The sequence below is a fragment of the Cucurbita maxima genome, unplaced genomic scaffold (genome assembly GCF_002738345.1).
Source record: "Cucurbita maxima cultivar Rimu unplaced genomic scaffold, Cmax_1.0 Cma_Scf00069, whole genome shotgun sequence".
Classification (NCBI taxonomy): Eukaryota; Viridiplantae; Streptophyta; class Magnoliopsida; order Cucurbitales; family Cucurbitaceae; genus Cucurbita; species Cucurbita maxima.
Window position 1 is genome coordinate 442,467 of NW_019272085.1, and position 27,195 is coordinate 469,661.

At 35.9% G+C, this 27,195-nt stretch overlaps 5 protein-coding genes across 7 annotated transcripts; 4 read left to right on the plus strand and 1 right to left on the minus strand.

Annotated features, from left to right (window-relative positions):
- Window positions 1–5,384: 5,384 nt before the first annotated feature.
- Window positions 5,385–6,886, minus strand: LOC111472312 (transcription factor MUTE). The gene is made up of 3 exons (XM_023117965.1): window positions 6,780–6,886; window positions 6,327–6,692; window positions 5,385–5,533 (listed from the first exon to the last, which is right to left on the minus strand). The coding sequence occupies exons 1-3, from the start codon at window positions 6,873–6,875 to the stop codon at window positions 5,447–5,449; spliced, it is 549 nt and encodes a 182-aa protein (XP_022973733.1). The 5' UTR covers window positions 6,876–6,886; the 3' UTR covers window positions 5,385–5,446.
- A 2,467-nt stretch (window positions 6,887–9,353) lies between these two features.
- On the plus strand, window positions 9,354–10,807 carry LOC111472330 (basic 7S globulin-like). The gene has a single exon (XM_023118001.1). It carries the CDS (start codon window positions 9,395–9,397, stop codon window positions 10,700–10,702), a length of 1,308 nt encoding a protein of 435 aa, XP_022973769.1. The 5' UTR covers window positions 9,354–9,394; the 3' UTR covers window positions 10,703–10,807.
- A 3,939-nt stretch (window positions 10,808–14,746) lies between these two features.
- Window positions 14,747–17,008, plus strand: LOC111472259 (stem-specific protein TSJT1-like). 2 transcript variants are annotated; one of them, XM_023117907.1, is made up of 6 exons: window positions 14,747–15,019; window positions 15,087–15,133; window positions 16,002–16,242; window positions 16,328–16,448; window positions 16,536–16,645; window positions 16,741–17,008. In XM_023117907.1, exons 1-6 carry the CDS (start codon window positions 14,864–14,866, stop codon window positions 16,774–16,776), a joined length of 711 nt encoding a protein of 236 aa, XP_022973675.1. In that variant the 5' UTR covers window positions 14,747–14,863; the 3' UTR covers window positions 16,777–17,008. The 2 variants fall into 2 exon arrangements, with proteins under 2 accessions (XP_022973675.1, XP_022973674.1); XM_023117906.1 differs by having other exon boundaries at window positions 14,747–14,962; window positions 15,030–15,133.
- Window positions 17,009–20,818: 3,810 nt separating this feature from the next.
- LOC111472261 lies at window positions 20,819–22,327 on the plus strand. Of its 2 annotated transcripts, none has more exons than XM_023117908.1 (3): window positions 20,819–21,063; window positions 21,582–21,732; window positions 21,826–22,126. In XM_023117908.1, exons 2-3 carry the CDS (start codon window positions 21,610–21,612, stop codon window positions 22,075–22,077), a joined length of 375 nt encoding a protein of 124 aa, XP_022973676.1. In that variant the 5' UTR covers window positions 20,819–21,063; window positions 21,582–21,609; the 3' UTR covers window positions 22,078–22,126. The 2 variants fall into 2 exon arrangements, 1 of the variants encoding a protein (XP_022973676.1); XR_002715379.1 differs by lacking the exon at window positions 20,819–21,063 and adding an exon at window positions 22,235–22,327 and having other exon boundaries at window positions 21,289–21,732; window positions 21,826–22,167.
- Window positions 22,328–24,203: 1,876 nt separating this feature from the next.
- Window positions 24,204–27,163, plus strand: LOC111472258 (3-dehydrosphinganine reductase TSC10A). Its single transcript, XM_023117905.1, has 4 exons — window positions 24,204–24,857; window positions 25,312–25,459; window positions 25,786–26,076; window positions 26,715–27,163. Exons 1-4 carry the CDS (start codon window positions 24,324–24,326, stop codon window positions 26,720–26,722), a joined length of 981 nt encoding a protein of 326 aa, XP_022973673.1. The 5' UTR covers window positions 24,204–24,323; the 3' UTR covers window positions 26,723–27,163.
- The last annotated feature ends 32 nt before the right edge of the window (window positions 27,164–27,195 follow it).

A 27,195-nucleotide genomic window follows, 5' to 3' on the forward strand; every position in this document is an offset into this window, starting at 1 on the left:
TTTTTTTTTTTTTTTTTTTTTTTTTTAAAAATGTCTTGAAAATCTAACGGCGTTGACACGAATTCTTGTACGTGTCCTGTCTATTTTTATTTTATTTTTTAAAATTATTATTATTTAAAAAGAAAAGAAAAGGACGGAAGAGATCCAGACTCAGAATCGGTTCCCAATCGAGTGCTGGAGATGTCACATGATGATCATGATGAACCCTCATGCGGGCCCCACATGTCTTTTTTTTTAAAAAAAATTAAATTATTATATTTAAAATAACTGATTGATGTGGGACCCACCTACTTTTTCACTCAAGTACTCCCCTGTTTTTCTTCAATTCCCTATGAGAGGTGCACCTTATCATTCCCTTGAGCCACACCCCACCTGATCCTACCCCATCCTCCATTATTTTTTTATTTTTTTATTTTTACCTTTTTTGTGATATTTATCTATTCGAGGGTTAATTAAAAACATTAAAAAAAACACACATTTTTTATCTACCTAAGATAATGCAAAATTTTATAGACTTCCGATAAAAATAAATAAATTAGAATGTTGGGTAAAAAAAATTAAAATTTTACAAATTTATTAAATATTTCTTAATAATTAACTTTTTATATAAATTCTTCAAAAATTATTATTTTTTTCATTGGAAAAAACAATCAATTATCTAAAATGTATATTTTAGTTATTTAATTTGGGAATTGGGATTTTTTCAATTTTTTAAAAAAGAAAAGTAGTGGAAATGAAACTTAATAATTGATAAATTTGATTTTGTAAGAAAAAAGAAAATAGATGGGGTTAAGTTTTGCAGAGTGCAATTAATGTGGGGACAGTGAGTCTGTTTGGTAGCGAGGATAGGGTAAGAGAGTCCCGGAATAAAACCAAACCCCACCCAATTCCCATGCTGCCTTGGGGCTTGGAAAAACTCGTCAACACACCACGTGTCTTTCATGCTACTCTCTTAACTTTTATTTTATATAATATAAGATGCTACAAATTTTTAACTTACCCCATATTATATATATATATATATATATATATATATATATATGCCTAATACTCTCATATCAGGCCATATTAACCTTTAATATCCGTTATATTTATCTATTTTAATAGTGTATATTCTTCTCCATCTCAAAAGTCAACTGCCAGTAGATATTGTCAACTTTATCCTCTTAAAAATGATATGTGTTTTTTAAAACAGTGAGGTTGACTAACAGGCCGAACCAAATAATATCTACGAATGGTGAGCTTGACCCGTTACAAATGATATCAAACCTAGTCACTTGACGCTGTGAAGCACTAGTTGGAGTATAACTAGACTCTCTCCATAGTAGACGTGTTTTAAAACCTGAGACTGACGGCAATACGTAACGGGCCGGATCAGACTGTATCTATTAGCGGTGGGCTTGACTCGTTACAAATTGTATTAGAGCCAATCACCGAATGCTGCGAGTCACTAGTCGAAATAAGGCTAGACTCTTTTCATAGTAAACGTATTTTAAAACCGTGAGGTTGACAGTGATACATAACGGGCTGAAGCATACAATATCTACTAGCGGTGGGTTTGGCCCGTTATAAATGGTATCAAAGCTAGTCACCGGATGTTGTAAGGTACTGGTTAGAGCAAGGCTAGTCCCTCTCCACAATAGATATATTCTAAAACTGTGAGACTGACGTTAAATACGTAAGAGGCCGAAACGGACAATATCTAGTCGTAGTATCAAGTTTATTTAGTGTGTTAGTTTATTGAGTCAACTCAATTCTCCTAGCTTGGGTCGCTTCCACTTAGTAGTGAAGTTGTTGATGGCTACAATCAATCTGGTTGGGGCTACAACCGATTTGGTTACTTGTGGATGTAGAAGGTTAAGCTATAGCCCACTATAGTGTAGTACAACATTGAATCCCGCATTAGAAAACATTCGATTTGATGTTTTACGAACTTCCATTATCGGCAGTCCCGCGGATCACGGACCCAAAATTATTTCATAAATTTCTGCACCCGAGTGGAGGAACTGGAAGGGACTTTTCATTCAACTCAAGCAAGAAGCCGATTGGATTGGATTGGATTGGGGCAGGGGAACGCCATTGAAAGTGATGCTTTTTGTCACCTGCTTCCGCTTGAATTCCGGGTTCAATCACTACATTGCCAAAGGAATATAATTTTCTTCTCCCAGTCAAAGGCAGCATTTCCGAGATTTGACGTTTAGTGCCCGTCTTCTTCCACATTCCCTTCACTTCCATCCAAAACCCGCTCTCCCTCGCCGTTCTTTGAAAAATGGTCAGTCACTCAAACCCCTCTTCTTCTCTACTCTCTTTTATATGCTCTAATTACTTAACCCATTTGTTATTGACTGCTGCGAACTCCATTGAGTCTGTTCCACTCAACCTGTTTGATAAAATGCCTGTGTGGAAGTAGTTTATCTGATCAGGGGTTGATTATGTATCGTTTGGGGAGATGTCATGGCCTAATTGGATTGGATTGATTTGGGCCCCTGAATGTGTTCGATGAAATGTCTGAATGAGGCCTTCTTTACTCTCTTTTACGAATGTACTGACATTGTGAACTGCTTGAAGTGCTTTGCTTAGCTAGGCTAGGACACATCTTTTGGGTTAGCATAAATATTGCAAACTTATGATTCGGGAGGGGAATAGATTGCTTTGATTAAGCTGAAAGAAAACATAATTTTGCGACAAAAGCTGATGAAGCCATTTCAATTTTCTTTAAAACACTTCTTCAGTAATCTTCACGTGCCTCTGGCTATACTAATTGTCTTGATTTGAGCAAGAATGATCACCTCTCTCACCTCTCACTTTGACCCAAATTCACCTCTCTTTGACCGAAAAAGCAGCCTGCTTTTGGTTATTTACTTTATTATCCGCTCAGAGACTCGACATAGGCATAAATTTTTTATGCTTTGTGCTTTTTATCCTACTTCGGTTGTAAAGGAGAACGAAACATTTTTTGTAAAAGTGTGTAAATTTATCTCTAGTTGACGCGTTTTAAAAATCTTGAAAGGAAATTTACAAGGAAAAACTCAAAAAGTGGACAATATTTGCTAATGATAGGTTTGAGCTATTACAAAATGGTATCAAAGTCAGGCATCGGGCGATGTGCCAGCAGCAAGAAGGCTTAGCCTCAAAGGGGGTGGAAACGAGGCGGTACGCCAACAAAGATGTTAGGCATCGAAGGGGTGGGTTGGGGGGTTCCACATCGATTGGAGAAAGGAACGAGTGATAGTGAGAACGCTGGAACCCGAAGGAAGGTGGATTGTAAGATCCCATATCGGTTGGAGAGGAGGACAACGAAACATTCCTTATAAGAGTATGGAAATCTCTCTTTAGTAGATGCGTTTTAAAAACTTTGAGGGAAAACTTGAAAGAGAAAATTCAAATAACACAATATCTATTAGCAGTGAAAAGACAATATCTACTAGCGGTGGGCTTAGGTCACTACGGTAAATGAAAATTCTTTGGTTTTACTCCACCCCAGATCACAGTAAGCTTCAAAAAGGCTAACTCTTTTGCCGCATCTTTTAAAGAAGATATTACATTTCTAAAGCATAAGATCATAGACTTAAGCAGCACTCTAAGTACTCCTCCCTGTGCACCATTTAATAATAGTTTCACAGATCAGATTAAGCCATTCTGCACCAAATACAACTTAAATATTAGTTATAGGAAAGAATATCATATGCACAGACAGAGACATCAAATTATATTTTAGAGCCGCAGAGCTGCAGTCCATAATGTATGGTTTTGGTAGGAAGAAAAGTATAGTGAATGTGGAGCCAGTTTGGAGCAATAGCACAGTGCTGGGAATCTCAGTGGCAGAGGCATTTTAGGCTTAAATTGTTCTTGGCCAACAACTTTGCGCAATTTCTGTGCAAAATGCCAACTGAACCCATCCATCTTTGTGTGTGTATAATGAAGATCCAAAGTGGAATTTAATTCAGTGTTTTGGGTACACAAAGTTGGTGGGTCATTGGTTTATTTGTTTAATTTCAAACCCATAGCCATTATTACTCAACTAGGCACCATGGAGCATGAACAAGAAGCCATCCTCTACTGTCCCCATTTTAGTACTCTAATAAATGTTTGCCTCACAAAGTTATTAAAGGCTGAATTTGTTTAGTTGCCCCATGTTTGGATTGTCAACTTTTATTTGTAAAAGTATTTTTTTGTCGGTCGGGTACAAAGATGTCCCTGAGGTGGAGCGGGGATGCGGGGATGGAGAATTTTTAGTCTAACAATATCGTGGATATAGAGATGTCCATAGGTGGGACGGACAAGAATGGAGATTTATTACCTATCCCATATAATTCTCCATTTATTTTTACTTCCGATTTTGAAAAAAATAAAAAATCAAAGAAAGCAAGAAAAAAGAAAATTAAAAAAAAATACACAGCCGACTAATTGGAGCCGCAAAGCCGAGCCGAAGAGCGAATGTGCTCGGTTTGGTTGAACCGGGCAGAGGACCGGCTTAGGGAGTCGCAGAGGGAATCTCAATTATTAATTGCTGTTTCTATTTATTAATTTTTATAATAAAATATAGGTAAGTGGGACCCAGAGTAAGTGCAGAGTGCACCGTTCCAAGCCTAATCATTACTCCAATGCCACGCATGGTACTGAATCCAGGCCGTAGATTAAATACGTCGTTGCTTTGGAACGTACACGTGGTCTGATCATTTTTTATTATTATTTTTTAATTTGTTTGTGTGGGTCCTACGAGTCAGAGAGAACACGCCTGTGAATGAGTGACCGTACCTGATTATTATTGAAAGTCAAAAAGGTCAACGGTTTTTGTTGAACCGCTCAGAATCCCCCGTTTGGTTTTTTTTTCTCTTTTGGTTTGAATGATGCATTGTTCATGCATTCATCATAGAATTTCGCAGGTTCCTTACGTCGTCGTTTTGTGATTGCCTGCTTCATTATTAATAATAATAATAATAATAATATTTTCCATGTAAAAAAATTAAGGAAGTGAAGCAATCAGTTGGTCGACGGCAGAGCTTCCAATTCCCATGGAAAATACGAGGATCCATAAGGTGTTGGTCGAGGAACACGATGGCCGAGCAAGATATTATCGAAACGAATATTTGAAAGTCCAAATATGAATATATATCTTGGATTAAGAGTGAGCTTTAAATAATCATTTATGTTGTTGTTTTAGTATAAAAATGTTGAATAATGCATTTCGTGTATTTATATTTGCTGGCTAGACATTCAAGTAGTTTCGATCCAGCTATCTTGTAGAGTAATTTGAATTACGAGTTTAGAAAGTTTTTTTTCTTTTTAATCTTATCATCAAAGTAATCCATTCCAAAACTTTTCCGAAGATTATTTTCTATCGAAAATAAAATCAAAGAGAAAGATAATTGCTTTTATGAAAATCCCATCATACAAAAACAGCAAATATAAAGTTTTGAAGTCCTTAAAGCCTTAATTGTGTTCTTCACTGGCATAAGTAAACTTGAGAGCAGAAGCTTTGTTGAACTTCAAAGGCTAATTCATCCAAACTTAGCTGACATTCAAGCCCTATCTGCATCCAACAAATCAAACAAGTTAGATAAGCACCGATCGCTCGTAGAATATCAACTTCAAAAGCTCTTTCTTTTACATATACGATCGAAAAGTCTCATATTGATTCAAAACGTCTGATCCTAATGAACAATCTTACCTAATTACGAAAATAACAAAGACCCTTCATCATACAAGTCATAACAAGTTATTGATCAAGATTTTAGCAGTAATTTTGCATAATTTTGTATTGGGTACGTGCATATATGCGTTTAAATCTAGTTGCTGAACATGGATTCATAGCTAAAAATGGAAACCCATAACTCTAACTAAAGCCAAAAGCTTAGTTTTGCTCAATTCACTTCGAAATGTAAAAATGGAAACCCATAACTCTAACTAAAGCCAAAAGCTTAGTTTTGCTCAATTCACTTCGAAATGATCGAGATATATCAAGAGAAAGATCACCGAATTCTTAAACCGTGCTAAAATATTCTTAAAGAGTTGATTATATGAACAACCCTTCTGCACGTTTTGTGGATCATAAGACATTGATGATCATTTCAAAGTTCGATGATTTAATTTGACACTTGTGATTGTTGAACTACTGTGATCAAACTTCAACCCGTTATAACCCTAATTTTTGATCAACTTCAATTCCCATGTAATTTTGTTTCAAATTTCATAAAATCAAGGTGCTATAGGTAACAGAAATAAAGAAAAAAAAAAGATTTTTGGGAAGAGAAAATTAGGGTTTGTAAAATCTCCAACCAAAAAACCCAAACAAAACTGGTTAGTCCTATTAATTTGGTATATACCTTGACAACAAAAGAGTAAAGAACAGTGTCATCCATACTACTGATGTTGAGATGAAGAACCTCAAACGACAGCCTCTCCAACACACTAATCATCTTCGAAAGTTGCCCAGGAATTCGTCGAGAAATGATCTTCAACAGCACGTTCGAACCTGAAATCTTCGCTTCGACATCCGCCACCGATGAGTTACAACAAGCTCCGACATCAACTCCATTTTCAAATCCATCGGCAACCGCCACCAACGGCCTCGGACTCGGGCTCGGACTTACACTCTTCCTCCTCCGTTTGTTCGACTCCAACGATTGCAAAACCTGATGCAACTCCTTAATGAACTCGATCACTCCCCCAATTATCGACGCTTGATCTCCCTAACATAACATCAAAAACCCACTTCACATAATCAAAATCATATCAAAATCAACACAAAAATAGAACAAAAACAGATCAAAAGATACCCTTTTGATATAGAAACAAGGTGTCAAAGTTCTCAAAACCCTAAGATGTTCATTCATCTGCCTTCTCCTATTCCTCTCCACAGCAATATGAGCCATGTTTTGTTCACAAATTTGGCACCAAAACAGCCATTGATATCTATTTATATGGCTAACACAACGAGGCAAAAGGCAAGTTGGTAGGGTTTTGGGACAACAATAAATGCAACATGTTGTAGTCTCGTGAGACTTAATTCTTTCACTTCATTATAATTCCTTCACTTTAGTTTGTTTCTTAATATATGCAATGTATTACGCGTCTCACGCCTAATAGCTTGCCCCAATTACGTGCCTCTCGTGAGTTTAAGCGAGCCATAGCCAACAGGGTGTGTTCTTATAACTCTTCTTCTTAATTATTTCCATGCAAAACTTCTCCTTTCTCATTATATCTACCTGAAGTTTGATGTGTATCCATTCATGAATGCCCGATCAAATAGTTATATCTCGGTTTATAATCACCAATATCGTTGATGTGTATCCATTCATGAATGCCCGATCAAATAGTTATATCTCGGTTTATAATCACCAATATCGTTGTGCCCCTAAGGGTGAGTATCAGCTGAAATAGATCATGATATCTATACATATGCATCGAGTATGTAAAACTCAAATTTCAAGTGGGTACGTGAAGTGCTTAATTATTTCTATCAGGTTAGTTTTCTATCATGTTAGATTGAGTACGTAACGGTTAACGAGATACTGTTCTATATCGAATTGATTGTGTGAGTTCAGTAATTGATTGTACTCAGGTGTGATCACAAATTTTTCTCATAATTGTCGTTGGAAGCACGAGGCTCAAGAAGTTAGAATGAAATTCCGTATGTGACACGTAGATTTTTCGCAACCCTTTTCGTAGCGTACTATCACGACTCTTAAAAAAATGTTCCAACGGCGAATACGAGCATAGATATAAGATATCAATCATCATTTCAATGAACCATTATCGTCTAAAATTCTAACAATATACTAACGTCCAATAATTCAATCAGTAGAATTAGTGAATAAAACACTAATTACCATTTTAAAATATCAACAATTTTTATGAGAGAAACGTTAATTTATTTGAATAATTGAACAATAATTGAAAAAATGATAAATTAAAATATTTTTTTAAACAAAATATAGGTCAAAATCTAGCAAGGTGTGCCATGAATATAATCAAGATAGAGTTGGAATTAAATTGACAACTTTATTATTTTTTTAATATAATATATTATCTTTGTATTTCTTTTTATCATATTTATATTCGTAAAACACAAATTAAAAAACAAGACATACGACAAGACGTGTGCTCGTTTAGTAGTATGTTAAGGATGATCGAGGTGGGTTATACAATTTTTTAAGCTTGGATCAATCCGAGTCAGTGCTACTAAAACCGGTTTGACTAGTCTTAGGTCAGTCCACAATAAATATAAATATAAAAATAGTTTTATTACGTCATTTAATAAGTGTTATACCCCGCTAGAAATGATTAGTATATTAAAAGTCAAAGTCAAAGTCTTCAATCAAACTAACGCGATGGAATGTAGATTAAGCATTGTATATAATTAATTAATCTAACGCTATCTTTATCGATATTATTTTATAATAATTTTAATATAATAAAAAGTAATGTCGAAAGTTTATGATAAATTAAAGACGTAATCTATTATCTTATCAATAAAGTTATATAGATGTGACGTTAATATAACATAAGATATTATAAATTTGGACTTTAGGTTATCAACACGCAACATCTTAATTTTTTTCTTCCCAAATCTTTTCTCCACATCCATAATCATAGATATCCCAACGTCAAAAATTCAAATATTGAACATTTACTCTTATTTCGAAGAGTTCTGTCTTTTATAAGAGATTATCGGTTAAATTAGGTTAACGAAAAATCAAATTACAGACTAATTTGGAGTAAGATTCTAAAATAATTTTTACCCATGTCATCGGCTTAAAAGTTCGAGACTCAAATATTTGTTTTTATATATGAAAATAATATAATGTAATACAAAATTCAGATGTCGAATAACCTCGTGATGTCCAATATTTTGTTGCATCTTGAAAAAGTATTTTGTTCCAACGTAAGATTGTTCCAATCCAAACATATTTAATTTTAGGATTTTTACGACGGAATCAAATGTATATCTTATTAGTATAAATAAGTATTTTTAATTAGGATATTATGGAATTATTAATTTCTTCATAAATAAAAAAATAATTGAAATGAGTTTTGATTATCTTAAAATATTTTTATCCAGTAGCCGTACGCATATAAGACAACGGCAACTTTATTATTATTATTATTATTCATTAATGGATAAGAATGTATTTCCATTGAAAAGTCAAATATTTGGTGCTATCTTATTTTATTTTTCAAATAAAATCAAACCTATTTTATTTTATTTTTAAAATAGAATTGAACTTTTAAAATGTTTTTTTTTTTTCAAAAAAAAAAATTATGATTACTCTTTTTTTTAAATATATTTGAAAATTTTTAAAAAAATTCAAAAATATTCTTTAAATTTTTTTTGTCCATGTTTTTCCTATATAAATCCACAGATCTCCATTTCTGCAACGCACCACCAACAATGGCGACCTCCACTTCCCTCTCCTTCTTCTACTCTGTTCTCTTCCTCCTCCTCTCCTCCGCCATCGCAGCAACCTCCTTCCGCCCCAAAGCTCTCGTTCTTCCGGTCACCAAACACCCTTCTCTCCAGTACATTACCCAGATCCGGCAGCGGACCCCTCTGGTTCCGGTGAAGCTCACCGTCGACCTCGGTAGCCAGTTCATGTGGGTGGACTGTGACCGTGGCTACATTTCCTCCACCTACAAGCCTGCACGTTGCCGCTCCGCTCAGTGCAACCTTGCTTCCAAGTCCAGCGGCTGTGGCCAGTGCTTCTCGCCGCCAAGACCCGGCTGCAATAACAACACGTGCAGTCTGTTCCCTGGGAATACCATTATTCATCTCTCCACTAGCGGCGAACTCGCCTCCGACGTCGTCTCTGTTTCCTCCACCGACGGTTTCAATCCAACCAAGCCCGTGACGGTCCCGAATTTCCTCTTTGTCTGTGGGACCACGTTTCTCCTCGACGGCCTCGCCGGCGGCGTAACCGGAATGGCCGGATTCGGACGGAACGGGATTTCTCTCCCATCCCAATTCTCCGCCGCCTTCAGCTTCAACAGAAAATTCGCCATTTGCCTGAGCGGCTCCACCAGCTTCCCCGGCGTAATCTTCTCCGGTAACGGCCCATACCATTTCTTACCCAACATCGACCTAACCGATTCCCTCACATACACCCCACTCTTCATCAACCCCGTCAGCACCGCCGGCGTCTTCACCACCGGCGAAAAATCCACCGAATATTTCATCGGCGTAAAATCCATCGTCATCAATTCCAAAACCGTCCCACTCAACACCACCCTCTTAAAAATCGACAGCAACGGCGTCGGCGGAACCAAAATCAGCACCGTCGATCCATACACCGTTTTAGAATCCTCAATTTACAACGCCGTGTTGAAAACCTTCACGACGGCGCTCAAAAACATTCCAAGAGTGGCGGCGGTGGCGCCATTCGGAGCTTGTTTCAATGCGAAGAGCATTTCCAGCACCCGATTGGGACCAGGCGTGCCGTCGATTGAACTGATTTTGCAGAACAAGAAAGTGATTTGGAGAATATTCGGCGCGAACTCGATGGTGCATGTGAAGGACGACGTGCTGTGCTTGGGGTTTGTGGACGGCGGCGTGAACCCACGAACCTCGATCGTTATTGGGGCCCACCAGATTGAGAACAATTTGCTTGAATTTGATTTGGCCACTTCCAGACTTGGATTTAGCGCCACTCTTCTGGGTCGGATGACCACGTGTGCTAATTTCAATTTTACCTCTAAACCTTGATTAATTAGTCTTAATTAAATGTTTAAGGTACCCCTTAATAAGTGTTGCTGCTTTTCATGCTTCAATAATTTATGGACATGAATATTTAACCATGCTTTTCTTTAATTATTTACTAACTGTGAATTACTTAGTGTGCTGAATGATGCACCGTTCTCTTCGGTCGCTACTGTGCATCATGACATTCTTTTATTTATATTGACCCTCCCGTGGTCGAATGGGCACCTCTTGAGGTCACTACTTTCCTTGACCTTTAGTATAGTTGTGACATATTATCTCACTTGAACTAGCCATTGTCATCGATGACTTACTTGGGGTCTGTGACACCCGTGCATTTTTTTTTATTTTTTTTTACCATCATTATAAAATTATAATTGATTATTCATTATTATATTTAATGTAAAGAGATCTAGCATTCGTAACAAATTATTGGTCAGAATGGACAATAAAAATATAATATAATCGCATTTACTATTATATCATATTAGTGCATGCCATCATTATCACTAATCATGGAGATTAAAGCATAAATGAAGTTTAAGCATTTAAAATTATGGAAAAGCCATCATGTTTAGGTAAAAGTAGAAATAAAATAAATTAGATTTAACTTAATTATTAAACATCAACCAGCTAATTACTTCATTCTTTAATGCTGACATGGTCTGGAATATTATGTAATTATTTATTATTTATTCGCAGTATTATTAAATTATTAAAATATTTATATTTTAGACTTTCTTTAATTATGCCAAACATCTCTTCTAAATTGATTTAATTAATAAATTTTAAAATTTTAATTATATAAGTTTTTTTTTTTTTTTTTTTTGCTGGATGGATTTTGGGCCAATGCTGGGCCATTTTCAGTTGGGCCAATGAGCCCATCAAGATCATTAGGGCCGACATTTGTTTCATGGGCTTTTGACATATAAATAAAAGCTAACTTGAACTCACTCAATTGATTAAAACATATATTAAAAATTGTTCCGCGATGTCCACAAAAAATTTTGTTTCTTAAGAAAATGAAAATTTTGGTACCAGCGATAGTAGTCCATGCCTATTTGGCCAACCAATGTTTCGTAAATGCAATTTCAAAGAGGTTCAAAATAAAATGATGGAACCCTATAACAAAAAAAGACAAATCAATTGTGAGACCGACCAAGAGAAGAATCAATTTAGCATTTGAGTATGATACTGTCCACTTTGAATATAAGCTCTCATGGTTTTGGTTTAAGCTTCTTCAAAATGCCTCATATCAGTGAACAGAGTTCTTGTAACATGGTATCAAATCAAAGTCATGTTAATAGGATTCTCAACAAAAGTCAACTGAACCTTAACCATATCCAAAAGGCTCAACTCAACTTCAAAGTCAACTCCAAGTGATTAGCTATGTCATGGGTCCAACTCAATCTTATAGCTCACCGCACAGGATTGGAGTGAAGGTGGCTCAATACAACACCAATATTCATTTTCTCTTGTTTTATAGCCACATTTCGATTCTCGATAATACAAATTCACCGTAAATTCAACAATCTAAATCCTGATATCACCCTAAACCCTAAACCCGAAACATTGAATTGACCTGTACTCATCACTAAAGTCGTATTATTTTCGCTTAATTTCAAATATGATCCAAATAGAAGTGGTCCAACAAGTTTTTGAAAAATGGGCTCTTTCTCACTTTAATTTTTTTTTCTCTCACTCAAAATATTTATTTAGTGACAATTGATGGTGGTGGCAGTAGTTGGATTGTACAAAAATCATAATTTCCAAAATTCCCTTTCTACCCTTCTCTTTTATAAAATTAAAATAAGTACCACAATTATTTATATTGTCTTTTTCCACTTTGATGAGCTAATTATTAATTATATATTTATATTCTTTTTTCTGATTGGTCTATTTCTTTTTCCACTTTGATGAGCTAATTATTAATTATATATTTATATTCTTTTTTCTGATTGGTCTATTTTATACATAATTTTATTATTTTTTACTTTTAGACTCTATCTACGTGTAATTTATATTTTTTTTAGCGAAATTGGAAACTATGGGCCAGACCCAAAAACCGTGGACGTCGCCATCGGATATTGTATTATTTAGCGAAATTGGAAACTATGGGCCAGACCCAAAAACCGTGGACGTCGCCATCGGATATTGTATTATTTTAATTACTTTTTATTTTTTAAAATATCTATATCTTTTTCATACGCGTCATATTCTTTTTTTTCTTTGCCTTTTAATTTATTTGAGGGTACTTTTTTTTAATTTTAAATAAATTATTGTAGGTTTTATTTCTATCCTTGATATTTGTTTTTATTAATCCATGTCAATATTTTTTAAAATTTTAATTTTAAATATATTTTCAAACCAATCTCTGTAATTTAATTTAGTTAGTTCATGGTTGCCCTAAACTATATTCGGTTATTTAAAATATATTATTTTTCATTATTTATTGTTCCACGGCTCTTTAAAATATAAATCTTTTAAACTATATATTAAAATTGAGTTGTAATTAATCGTTTGAAAATAAATAAATAAGTATTTTATGAAAAAAATTTAAATAAATTAAGGATCCTCCAAAATAATTTATTGTTTAAAAGAAAATTAATAATTTATAAATTCCCTAAATAAATTAAGGATCCTCCAAAATAATTTATTGTTTAAAAGAAAATTAATAATTTATAAATTCCCGTACGGTAGGATGAATTATTAATAATTTATTAATAATTTATAAATTCACGAGCCCTCCAAAATAATTTATTGTTTAATAGATATTTTGCACCCAAAAAGTGTTATTTTTCCTCCTCTTTTATTCTTATATAATTTATTGTTTAATAGATATTTTGCACCCAAAAAGTGTTATTTTTCCTCCTCTTTTATTCTTATAAATTATTTGTTATTTATTATGTTGGATGAATTATTGGATTTTGACAATTCGTTGAAAGAATTATTACCCAATTTTTTTATTTTCTTTGCTGTGTGTGTTTGACTCTTAAATATTTTAACTTTATTTTTTAGTAATCCAATTTAATAAATATCTGATAAATAAAGTAATTCATAGGTTTGTGTTAATTTATCTATTAAAAGCAAAGATAAATCCTTAAATTTTAGAAAATATATAATAAATCAAAAAAATATTTAATAAATTATATTCAAAAGAAATTCATACAAAATTCAAAGTTTAATGTTTTATTAGATAAAAAAATTCAGATGTTTAATATTATATATTATGAAAAATATTCCAATCCAAGGTGGTTTTTGTACTTAAAATTCCACCATGGCTAAGCCACGTGGCTATTTAAAATATTCCAATCCAAGGTGGTTTTTGTACTTAAAATTCCACCATGGCTAAGCCACGTGGCTATTTGCAATTAGGGTTAAGTTTGGAGTTAAGAAAGTTGACCACTAACACTTAACCATGGTTATCATTTTCCCATAAATTATAAAATTATTTTTTCCTTATCCAAAATTTGTTTCCAATTTAATCCCTCTCATAACCTTAGTGTCACATATGCAACTAAATTTTAAAAAAACTATTTATTTTAATTTATGTCGATATTAAATTAGATCTTTTTTTCTTTCTTCCTTGGAGCTTCGTCCACGTGTACACGTAGCTCCGACGTGGATGGCGCGTGGAGTAAGAAGAAGAGCAAAACCCACAAAATAAAATCAGAGTGGTGCCTGCCGTTTCCTCCGCGCGTGGAGTAAGAAGAAGAGCAAAACCCACAAAATAAAATCAGAGTGGTGCCTGCCGTTTCCTCCACGTCATCATCCTCACACCCTGGAATAATCGCCATTAGGTGGGTCCCACCCCCGCCAAATTTCCATCTCCTTCTACACTTGGCTGCCTACCTCCACAGTCCACCGGAACAAAACAATTAAAATTAAAAATAAAAATAAAATAGCACCCAACATTGAAATGACGAAAGTACCCTCATCGTCTCCTATATAAGCCATACAAGCCAAGCCATCGTCCATCCAGCTCCCGAGCTTCTAATATTTCTACCTTCGCTATATAAGCCATACAAGCCAAGCCATCGTCCATCCAGCTCCCGAGCTTCTAATATTTCTACCTTCGCCAATTAATCCATAAGAACCCTTCTGGGTTTTGGTTTTATTTATTTATTTATTTTTATTATTGATTCAGTTGGTTTTTTGAAAGTAGCCATGCTGGGAGTATTCAGCAGCTCCATCATATCGCCGCCTGACGAGTTAGTGGCCGCCGGCTGCCGTACGCCGTCGCCCAAAACCACTTCCGCCACTCTCGTCAACCGCTTCGTCGACACCAACTCCTCCGCCGTGTCGGTGCAGGTCGGGGATCATGTCCATCTGGGTCAACCGCTTCGTCGACACCAACTCCTCCGCCGTGTCGGTGCAGGTCGGGGATCATGTCCATCTGGCCTACACTCACCAAAGTGAATCCCTCTTGACCCCAAGGTAATTTCATTTCCTACCATCCCCTCTACGACGTCGTTTTCTTCGGTTGATCGGAAATCAGACAGCCCAGGACCACGGGGCTTCTAGTTATTCAAATCTCCACCGTAGGATTAGATTACTATTTCTACCTTTAATTAATCCATAACTAGAAGGAAACCGACGGAAAATGTGTCGGAACGGTCGATGTTCTCTGTCGGCGGCGAATAAAACTCAACTTTATTAAGTTTTCAAAAATTAAAATTCATTTTTGGTGAAATAAATTAGAGAGAATATTGAATGGCTGCGATTTTGTTGATCGCGTGATATCGTGACTGGCACGTGCGATCAAGGTTCACTGGATTCTCTTGGGCTAGATTTGTCTGACAAGCCCCCACTGACATATGACACGTGTGTTTAATTTTGTCCTTATCCGTAAGGTTATCCATAGGTCAATAGCATAAAGTAATTATTTTATAATTATGCATTTATGAGTTAGATTGAAATAAATACCCATTTAAATAATTGTTCCTTCTTAAAAACAATTTATTTAGTGGCCATTAATCATTTTATGAATTTACCGATTTTTAAATTGACTTATAAAAATTATCATAATTGATATTTTTAGTATTTTAATGAAAATGTACTATGTAGTATTAAATATTAAAGAAATGGGGGTAATTATTTTAGTCTTTTTTAGTTTTAAAATATTAATTTTCTATTTTTACATAAAATTAGTATTTATTTTCCTATTTTTACAAAAAAAAAAAAGTTATTATTATTATTATTATTATTTAACCTTGAAATTCAAATTAAATTAAATTTTAAATTTAAATGTAATATTTTGACAAAGAAATAAAAATTAAAAAAACTAATTAATTACGGACGACAGATCGTTCGCGGTGAAGGACGACATCTTCTGTTTATTCGAGGGCGTTCTGGACAATTTGGGGAGCCTGAGGCAACAATACGGGCTAGCCAAATCGGCGAACGAGGTGGTTCTCGTCATCGAAGCTTACAAGGCCCTCCGTGACCGGGCCCCATACCCGCCGAGCCACGTCGTCGGCCATCTCAGCGGCAATTTCGCCTTCATCGTCTTCGACAAGTCCACCTCCACTCTCTTCGTCGCTTCTGTAAGCCCTATTTTGTTGCTTTTTTCAATCGGTTTCATCGAGGTTCATTCAATAATGAGGGTTTTTGTTCTGCGATTTCTGACAGGATCGGAATGGGAAGGTTCCGTTGTATTGGGGAATCACCGCCGATGGTCATGTCGCCTTTTCCGATAACTCAGATCTTCTCAAGGGTTCTTGCGGGAAATCACTTGCTTCTTTCCCTCAAGGTAGATTAGAAGCCCTTTCGATCTGTGTGTGTATCAATTAACTTGCTCTGTAACGATAATGGAGCGTTTTGTTTTTGGATTCTGCAGGGTGTTTCTTATCTACAGCAGTTGGTGAATTGAGATGCTATCAGAATCCTAAGAACAAGATCACTGCTGTTCCTGCTAATGAGGAAGAGATTTGGGGTGCAACATTCAAAGTAATTTGGTTGACATTCACAACAATCAATCAATCATATCACTAAACTACATGCCTAAGATCTTAAGACTTTTTTTTGTTGATGTTCTTTGTCAGGTGGAGGGCCCTGCAGCTGTGGCGGCCACATGGTGAAGAGATTTCATATAATTGTGTTTAATTTGTGGCTGAGAATGCAGATGGGTGTGCGGTGGATTGGATGCCCAACCGACAAAGTTGGCATGCTTATGCTTAACAGTGGAAGATGGGTGTGTTTTACTTTGCTTTTACTCTGATGTAAAGCCCTTTTGCTTTTGGTGCAATAAAGTCGTGGCTTTTGTAGAATTATCCTTTGTTATTCTATAAAATAAAGTTGAATTTCCCACCACTTGTGTTTCTGCCATTTTCAACCACTTGTTCATATCAAATGTGGGTGTCATTGACATTTGAACCACAACCATGATGCAATGCTGTGAAATGCTGAAATTTAGAGACAAGAATCTTAAATTATGATATGTATTGCGAGGACCAATAGATCCAAAGAACAGCAAGTTTTGTCTATGGTGATAGCATTAGGTCCATTGATATCCCTACCTTTGCTGTTCCTACTACATGACACTCACAGTCTAGTTTGGAAGCAGGTTTGAATATTAGAAAGTATAGAAACTAGTGTTGAAATTTGTAGTATAGCCAAAGATTTTACCGTGATGAACAATCATGTCACTAGTAGCATAAGCTTAGTTGCAGGATCAGTGAGCTAGAGTAGTATAAGCATAGTCCAGGCATTGTTTGATTCTTCTTAACATCTTTTATGTGATTCTTCTTTTAACATATTCTTAAGACTCAGTTCGAAAGATTTCATATCGATTGGAGAGAAAAACAAAACATTCTTTATTAGGGTGTGGAAACCTCTCCTTAGTGGGCGCGTTTTAAAAACCTTGAGTGGAAGTCTGAAAGGGAAAGCCTAGAGAGGACAATATCTGTCAGCGGTGGACTTGAGCTGTTACAAATGGTATCAGAACCAGACACCGAGCGATGTGCCAACGAGGACACTGGATCTCAAAGGAGTGGATTGTAAGATCTCACATTAGTTGGAGAGGGGAACGAAACGTTATTTATAATAGTGTGGAAACCTTTTCACCGAGCGATGTGCCAACGAGGACGCTGGATCTCAAAGGAGTGGATTGTAAAATCTCACATTGGTTGGAGAGGGGAACGAAACGTTATTTATTTATAATAGTGTGAGAACCTTTTCCTACTAGACTTTTTTTTTTTTTTTTTAATTAAAATTTGTTTATGGTTTAAAAAACAAACAGATAAAGACTACAACACTAATAAATCTTAAGTATTTATTACGTAAGAAAAAAATTATAAAAGTAAATAATAATAATCTCAAAAAGAAAGGGACCAAGCTCCTCCTTAGGCACGGTAACCTCATTGGCGCCAATTTTGAGCCCGGTTCCCGAGTGGGTCCTTCCTCTTCTTCTCTCCGACATTTTTTCAAATACCTTGTGTTCAGTACATGGTCTTCAATCGTCTTGCGCCTTAAGTCGATTTGAATTACAGTTGAGGGATGATCTTCAACAGTACGTTCAAGTGTTGGTCCTTGGAGATGGAGCGTCGGAAGACTTGGCTTTGTCAGGTTTTCGGAATCTGGAAGTCATTGACATGGTTCGCATCGAAGTTACTAATCTCAATCCTCAGTTTCTCTTCAGGTTCCAACGATCTTCACGGTTCTATGCGTAGTGTTTTTTTTTTTTCTTTTTCTTTACGTTTCAAGTGTAAAATCTGCACCGGTTCTATGAATTCGATGAATCCTTGTAGGCTTGAAGCTGATACCCATATTTCCATTAGAAGAAACAATTAAACCAAATGATAGATGAGGAAACAAGTAAAATTTCCATTATGTACTCTAGCAGAAACTCCTAGAACTGCTGCTCATTGTATCGAGTATGCCCAACTAATCAAATGGGATGAGGTAATATATAAGTTGCTTTACTTTTCATTGAGAATTGTGAACGTGCGCCCCTTCTGGAATTTCCAATACCTTTTTTTTGGGTTCATAGTTGAGAAACTTTTGATCCAGATAATTTTGAACACATGAAATGGGTTTACAATGAGGTACACAAATTCCTATAGGGTCTGGAAATTCCTATTAGTGATTTTAAACTTCTTCTTGATCTTCCTACATCTATAGGCTGTTAAGAGAGCAGAGCTTTCTTGAATTCCGAGAGTTACATATTCACTAACTCAGGTACATATTAGTCTTGGAATTTTCACTGAACTGATATGTGTTGACGTTTTATTATTATTCTTATTTTGATCTTAACTTGTGATTGTCTTTTAGTGGGTAAATAATAACTGCTTTGTTGTTAGAAATGCATCTATATCTGATTTATATTCTCTCAATGTTGTTTATGGGCGTTGTGAAGAATATCATACCTGCTATTGCTTCCACTAATGCAATTATATCAGCTGCATGTGCATTGGAAACATTGAAGATTGAGGATTGTATCTGTAACAGCCCAAGCCCACCGCTAGCCCAAGCCCACCGCTAGCAGATATTGTCCTCTTTGGACTTTCCCTTTTGGGTTTCTCCTCAAGGTTTTTGAAACGTGTCTGCTAGAGAGAGGTTTTCACACCCTTATAAAGAATGCTTTGTTCCCCTCTCCAACCAATGTGGGACCTCACAATTCACCCCCCTTGGAGGCCAGTGTCCTCGTTAGCAAACCACTGAATGTTTGACTTTGATACCATTTTGTAACAACCCAAGCCCACCGCTAGCAGATATTGTCATCTTTGAACTTTCCCTTTCGAACTTCTCCTCAAAATTTTTAAAACATGTGTGCTAGGGAGAGTTTTCCACACCCTATTAAGTTTTTATGACAAGTTTACTATTTCAATGTTCTAAGTTGAAGCTAGGCTTGCGGTGAATGAGACAATTTTCAATGCAACAAATTTCCAAGTGCTAGGCTTGCATTTCTGATAGCCTTTGATATTGTTCTATTACTTCCTTTTATTTATGCACTTAATTTCCAAGTGCATAGAATTTAATGTCAAGTGATCCATTTCCAGATATAATGGTGCAGAAGGTCTCCACACTAAAGTGACAGAGTTTGTAAAAGATAAGGACTTGTCTTGTTTGTGGTCCAGGTGTTCTTATTGAGCTGGATACTTCAATTACTTTACATAAGGTCGGCTATTTTAGCTTTTATGCCATCTCTACATGTTATATGCAGTGTTATGGACATACCGCTATATTCATTTTGTATTTCAATTGTTGCTCTGTTAGTAAATTTCAGATGTTGAGAATTCTTTGACGTACTCCTAATTTAAATTTTCAGTTCGTGACCTGCTAGAAAGATCATCCCTAGCTCTTGTTATCTAAGGCAAGTGTAAGGCATCGAGGGAAGAATCTATCCATGCAGGCACTTCCTGTATCTCAATTTCCAACCTTTTGAATTCAACGTGCGGGCATGACCTTTTGGTCGAAGATATATACCTTAACCTATTGAGCTATGCTTATGATATCTCAAGTTGGCATATCAGCTTCACCTCGGAAACATGGGTATGAATTTTGTTGTTGTTGCTTGTATATTGAACACTGTTCTAATAGTCCCAGTTGGGAGGATTTCTTTTATCTAGTTAAGAACAAGAGAGAAGGGAAAACAAAATGTACTGTTTTTACTTTGGCCTTCCCCCCACCCTCCTGTTTTATGTAACATGCTTATAATGAATTCCCTCACCAGCTGGTGATCCTAAATCTGATCTATTTGCTTGTTGAAGACAGGCAATGATAGGAGAAGCCAAGAGGTGTTACTGATATGAACATTTATTGCTATAGTAGAAAGAATGAGCTCTTCCATCTAACACCACCTTGTGATGCCTCCAATACACAAGAAGTTGGGTAGCAAACATGGAGGGTCCCCCAACCAGCTAGCAAACCGAGTGAAAATCAGTAACTTTACTACTACCACAATTAATAGTTTAGTACTTTGCTCATTTGGGTTCACTGTTAGTGGATGAAAATAGTGATATGGATTTTAATGAGTCGCAATATGTCATGTTCACTCAATTATCTCTGTAGTTGATTGTTGAGGAGATTTGATTCCCTTTCCTTTTACTGTGTTAAGCTTCTTATGGATTTCCTGAAACTAAAGGAAGAGAACTACATTGAAATGCTGAACACTCTGTCTATAGATAAGGTTTGGATATTTCGACCATAAAAAGACTAATCAGAATCGTTGGCTTATTAAAACTATGAGCCAAACGTTTCTTTGACGTTGTTTATGTTCCTGTAATGCAGCTGGCCCCGCGAAAGAGATGCCCGACGACTGCTGAACTGATGGTCTTAAACAACACACAGATGCACGGATGAGTACCAATGACTTAGCTTAGCTAGTTGAGAGCCTGATAGATCTTCTCCCATGTACGACAATACAGGTAATTTATTGCCTTTTAGAATACATATCATAGATACATGAGGTTATGTTCACATACTAGTAAGCAAATCTTAAGTCTACCGCTAGTAGATATTGTACTCTTTGAGTTTTCCCTTTCGAGCTATCTTTCAAGATTTTTAAAACGCGTTTACTAGAGAGAGATTTCCACACCCTTAGTTCGACTTGGGGTCTTACATAAATGTAGCATAAACCCAAGTGGGCTGAGGATTTAAACCAAATTTAGATGGTGGTTTGTTTTTGGAGAAGATTTTTTCCGGCAACCGATCCTCATATTTTCCCCAACTGGATAACACAATGCAATGATTCTTGTGGGGTCTCTTAAAGTTTTAGACAGATTGGCCAGCTGTGGCTAATGACCCACCATCTCACATGCTCAGCCAATGTGGTTTTGACTCACCCATCACTCCCTTTTCCCCCCTTCTAAACTCTATATATCTTCTCTCTCTCGTTTGCTCAGCCAAGTGTGTGCGTGTATAACACTATAAGTTCTGTTTTTAGTTCTTTTGTAGCTCTGAGTATAGACAACATGGAAGTAGCTTTGGAACTTGAAGATGATTTGTTCTTCGCTGATTTAAGCAGACAGCTCTCTCTTCTTCTCATGGATGACAACGAAGACCCTCTCCCTCATCATCCCCATGTTTCTCTTCAGGTACTTCCTTTTTCCAAATTTCATTCATTTGGGTTGCTTTTTTAGTCTCTCTGTTTGTGGCTGTGAATTCAAACAAGCTCGATCAATCTGCAGGCTCTCGCTCATGGAGGCCACCAGCCTGCACGGCCACTGGCGGTGCATGACCAAGCTGCCGCTGCTATTGTCGCTGCCTACAGTGGCGTAAGCAAAGGCACCGGCGTGTTCATCCCTCGGTCTTTGCAGCCTGCAAGAAAACAGAGGCGTGGAAGATACAATAACATAAAGGCAAACCGACAGTTTCCAATCACTGTTGATGTGAATTCACAAGTATCCAACAACAATTCGTTGCGTCCCAAAAAGGGTTAAGGATTCGAGGAATTTGAGGAAAAGGGTATCAGAATTTAGATTAAAAAAATAATTCTTTCACCAAATATTTAAGTATGGTGATGCCTGTACATGGAAGAAGCTATAGTATTAGCTCATAATTCTTTCACCAAATATTTAAGTATGGTGATGCCTGTACATGGAAGAAGCTATAGTATTAGCTCCATTAATTACTGGGTTTTCATTGGTTTATGTGTTTCATTGGAAGGTTAATTAACCTAAGGTTTGTGAACCTCCTCCCTCCTTGTGTTCTTCTTCATGAGAGAAAGAGTTAGGAACGCCATCGTCAATCCTGTGAACCTCCTCCCTCCTTGTGTTCTTCTTCATGAGAGAAAGAGTTAGGAACGCCATCGTCAATCCGAACATAACTCAAGGTACTAAATACTCGAATCTCGACTGCAAAAGCTGAGATGAGTCTGAATTTGTGTTGTAATATGCTCTTAACTGGCAGCCATGCAGTGGCACATGAGCCGTCATGTTTAGATAGCTGGATCTCTGTTGCAAAGAAAGCTAAAGTTCTCTAAAAACATTCACAGAGAGGCAGAGGAGAGAGAAGGATTGAGGATTCGACAATTATTATGTTTGACTAGATCTCGAGAATTACCTTTATGTTTTTACTGGTTGAATCGAGTTATAATTAAATTATGAAATCCATTCCGTTAATGATTAAATTATATGATTATTAGTTCTGTCGCTATAAGCAAAGATTTTCATTACAAGATGAGATGGATTCAAAGCTTAAATTAACCTAAATTACAAGTGGACAAAACCCATAATTAAAATTAAAATAAACGCAAATTATTTTCTAATTTTGGTGGGTTTTTTTTTGTTTTTTTTTTATAATTAAAATTAAAATAAACGCAAATTATTTTCTAATTTTGGTGGGTTTTTTTTTGTTTTTTTTTTAAAAATAAATTCATTGAATTATTCACAAAACGGATGAAAAAAAAAGGATAAAAAAAATCAAACAAATTGAATTAATTAATTAATTAGTTTTTGTGGATGTGGAGAGAACCCCACCACTATTATTTAATAAGTTGGAATATAATATATTATTTATTTATTTTTATCTTTTATAAATTCCCACCACTATTATTTAATAAGTTGGAATATAATATATTATTTATTTATTTTTATCTTTTATAAATTAATTGCCTATAAAAGGGAACTAGCATGTGACCCAACTGGTGTCATTAGAATAATATATATATATGTATATATTATTTTTTCCATATATATTTTTTTTTCCAACTGGTGTCATTAGAATAATATATATATATGTATATATTATTTTTTCCATATATATTTTTTTTTGTTGGGAATCTTTGATGGATTTTATTATTATATTTGAAAATTTAATTATATAAAGTAAGTCTCCCCTAGAGGGAGGGATGGCAAAAGGGGTGGAATGGGTCACGAATCTTATTCTCAATGGTCGTGGTCGGAGAATCTTTATTTGGGAAATCGAACTTCTCATAACTAGTGAGGGCATCGTTCAGTATAGCTCAACCGACATAAGATATTTACTCTCTACTAAAATATTTGAATTTTTAGCCTTTACGTTTTTTCTTTCAAGCTTAGGTTTGTTTTATTGAATATTTTAACCTAATTTTTCGTTTACGATCTTTATGGACAAGGTCAAATCTAGTACTACAAATTATTTAATTGGGTGCAGCTCATTTAGCGATTACTACTAATTTTTACTTAAACAAATTCATCGCTATATTAAATTGAAATTAAAAAAAAAATTATTATGACTCAAATGATAAAAATGAAACAAAGAATGAGTTTTAGTACGGTTCTGCTCTTCGAATAAGATGTGTAAAAAGAGCTTGAACGAACTCAGTGCACTAAAAGAAAAAAAGTGAACGTAACGGTTTAAGCTCATTGCTAGTAGATATTGTCCGTTACATATGGCTGTTAGTCTCACAGTGTTTTAAAACTTGTGTATTAGGGGGAGTGAATATTTTTAATTAGTCGAAGCATTATTTTTAAAATAAAAAATATATTTTTGAAATTTGAAAATCTTAATAATATTTTTATTAATTTAGATGAAAATAAATATTCATTTTTAATAATTAATTAGTTTCATAAATGAGCATCTACCGTCGAAGTGTTCCCCACGAAAACAGAGAGGAAGAAGAAAAGGTCTGTCAGTTTTGGTTGTCCAAATTGAAAGGAACCAACCAATAAATCTCGTTTACTTCTCCACTAGGAAGCTTCCATCAATGGCGGACTTCAATTACGCCTTCATCTCTCTGGTTCTTCTTCTTCCTCTTGCACTACTCATTTTCCTATACCTAATTGTTCGTCCTCGCTCCGTTAACATTCCTTTGAAGAATCGCCATGTCTTCATTACCGGTGGATCGAGCGGAATCGGGCTCGCGTTGGCACACCAGGCCGCATCGGAGGGCGCGCGAGTCTCCATTCTTGCGCGCTCTCTCAAGAAGCTCGAGGAGGCGAAGGACGCAGTCAGACTCTCCACTGGTATTGATGTGGCAGTCTTCGCTGCCGATGTTCGAGATTACGATGCTATTTCCAAGGCTGTAGATGAAGCCGGGCCGATTGACGTTCTTGTTGTGAATCAAGGCGTGTTCGTACCTCAGGAGCTGGCAGAGCAGGATATGGATGAGGTGAAATTCATGTTAGATGTTAATTTGTTGGGCGCATTTCACATGATTAAGGCTGCCCTGCCTACGATGAAGAATAGAGTAGACCGTCGACCCGCCTCGATCGCTCTCATGTCTTCTCAGGCCGGTCAGGTAGTTGTGTTTCTATTTGCTTTCTACTTTATTGGGCAATTGCATTGATTATTTTTTAGTATTCAAGTGACGCTTTATCATGTTGAAGGGTCAATTAATGAGCTCTCATGGTGGTATGCGAGTAAATTATGTGCGCACACATAAAGGAGGGCGAATTAAGGCGCATAGATTGTTTACTGCTAGTATATAGGGTGTGCTTGGTCATAGTCATAGTGTTTAATCACCTCAAGTCTTTTTGATAGTATAAAAATACTTAGAATAGTTTGAGAGGAAGCATTTGATTAAGTACAAATAGAAAAAGTGTTGCCAAGTGCCAACTACTACTCTAGAGTGAACTTCTTCGATTGTTAGGGTCAATTTAATGACATTGATAACATGCAGACACTCGCTGAGTTGAAAATTCAGTAGAAGTGGTAATCCTTTACTCACGAATTCCTATTGTAAATATGAGTAGGTGGGTGTTTATGGCTACACGGCGTATTCAGCTAGTAAGTTTGGGCTTCGTGGTTTGGCAGAAGCCTTGCAACAGGAGGTTATAGGAGATAACATACATATTTCTCTTATATTCCCTCCAGACACTGACACTCCTGGATTAGTAGAAGGTATGTATAAAGCAAGACCTGGTTTACCTTATTGTATTGTTCTGCTAGTCCTCAATCAGGGTTTCAATATTTACTCAGTGGGTTGGAGTATTTTTAGCTCAGTTTTCAGCCCATTGGTTTAGATTAGGATATGAGGTAAATGGTTGAAAGATAAAGTAATTGGTATTACATGGCTAGGATTTATTTGAGCTAGTAACCATCTTGTTTGGATATCTCAGGTTGTAAGCTATTTTGAAGGTTGTATTGGCAGAAATCCTTCAATTTATTATATAGAATCTTTTTTTAGTTGGTTTCTCCTTTTAAAAGTTACCTATCCTTAATCGCAGAGGAAAAGAGAAGGCCTGAATTGACCAATATCATTGCCGCTGGAGGAGGCAGGATGAAAGCTGAGTTAGTTGCCAAAAAAGCTTTGAATGGCATTAAATCTGGTAGCTTTATAATTCCCTGCAACTTTGAAGGAGCATTATTGTCCGTAGCAACTGCTGGCTTATCTCCTCAGAGATCTTTCTTGATGGCATTCCTTGAAGTTGTTACTGCTGGGATAATAAGGATTGTGGGCTTGTGTTTTCAATGGGTTTGGTATGATAGTATTCAAAAATGGCATGCACAGAAAAAAAGTAAGTATTCATTCAAGTGATGAAACTATGAGCTTGTTCAATCCCTTGATTAATGTAAGTTCTATAATTGTTTCTTTCATGGCACTCATTATTGCGCAAGAGATCTGGTTAAAATGCTGTCAAACTTTCACATGGTATCAAAAACTAATCAGATTTTGAATTACACAGTTATGCTATCACAGGTTCTTGTTTTTTGTTTTTTTTTTTTTTTTTTAAGATCACAATCTTCATTGTCGTCTAATTTCTAGCATATGACGATGCGAGTGGCTTTGTTTTCCTTATTTCTCGTCAGCTGCCTTTCTAAATTCACTCCATTTTGAATGTCATATTACATCAGTATACTAATTATCATATCTTTTGCCTTAAATTCTTATACCCTCAATGTCTGTTACAACGTGTCGAAGGCTGATCTATGCAGTGAATCAACCAGTTACCTACGTTCAACACATGAACTTGTGGCTAATGCCGACAAGTGACAAATATCTGGATAATCCTGGAACTTGACACTGTCTTTTCAGTTTGCTCATTGATAGAAAACGGCTCGACTTGCATATAGTGCATTTGTTTTTGCATTTCTCTATCTGGCTGTAACTTCAAGCCATTTGTTGAGTAACCTTATCTATGTCCTATTTTTCCAGGAACCTAGAAGATACGGCTGGTTTTTTCTCAACAATTTCTTTCATTTATGGTTATTAGCTCCAAGCCCGCTCTGATAAGTCGAACACTATTTCTTGACAGTTCAATATTTGGTAGGCAAAAAGTCAGGGATGACTGATTCAGTAGCAGTTCTCTCTCTTCCCTCAGTTTGACAGCAAGGCATTCACGGTTTACTCTTTTTCTCTCATTTTTTTAAAGGTAGATCAGCAGCTGTAGGAACTGGATTTTCATCCCAACTTGTTAGGGTATCTTTTCTTACTGTATGCCATAGAGGGAAGTTGAATTAAGTTTCAAGAACATAATTTGATCATGTGATGAAGTTTGGATCTTTATGATCTTTATCTTACTACAAACGGCAGATTAAGAGATTTTTCTTAGCAAATTAGTTGTGTTATTTGACAATTAGGCGTACGCCAACGCCACTGCAAAACCATATCGAGTCTATTACAATTCTTGCTTGCT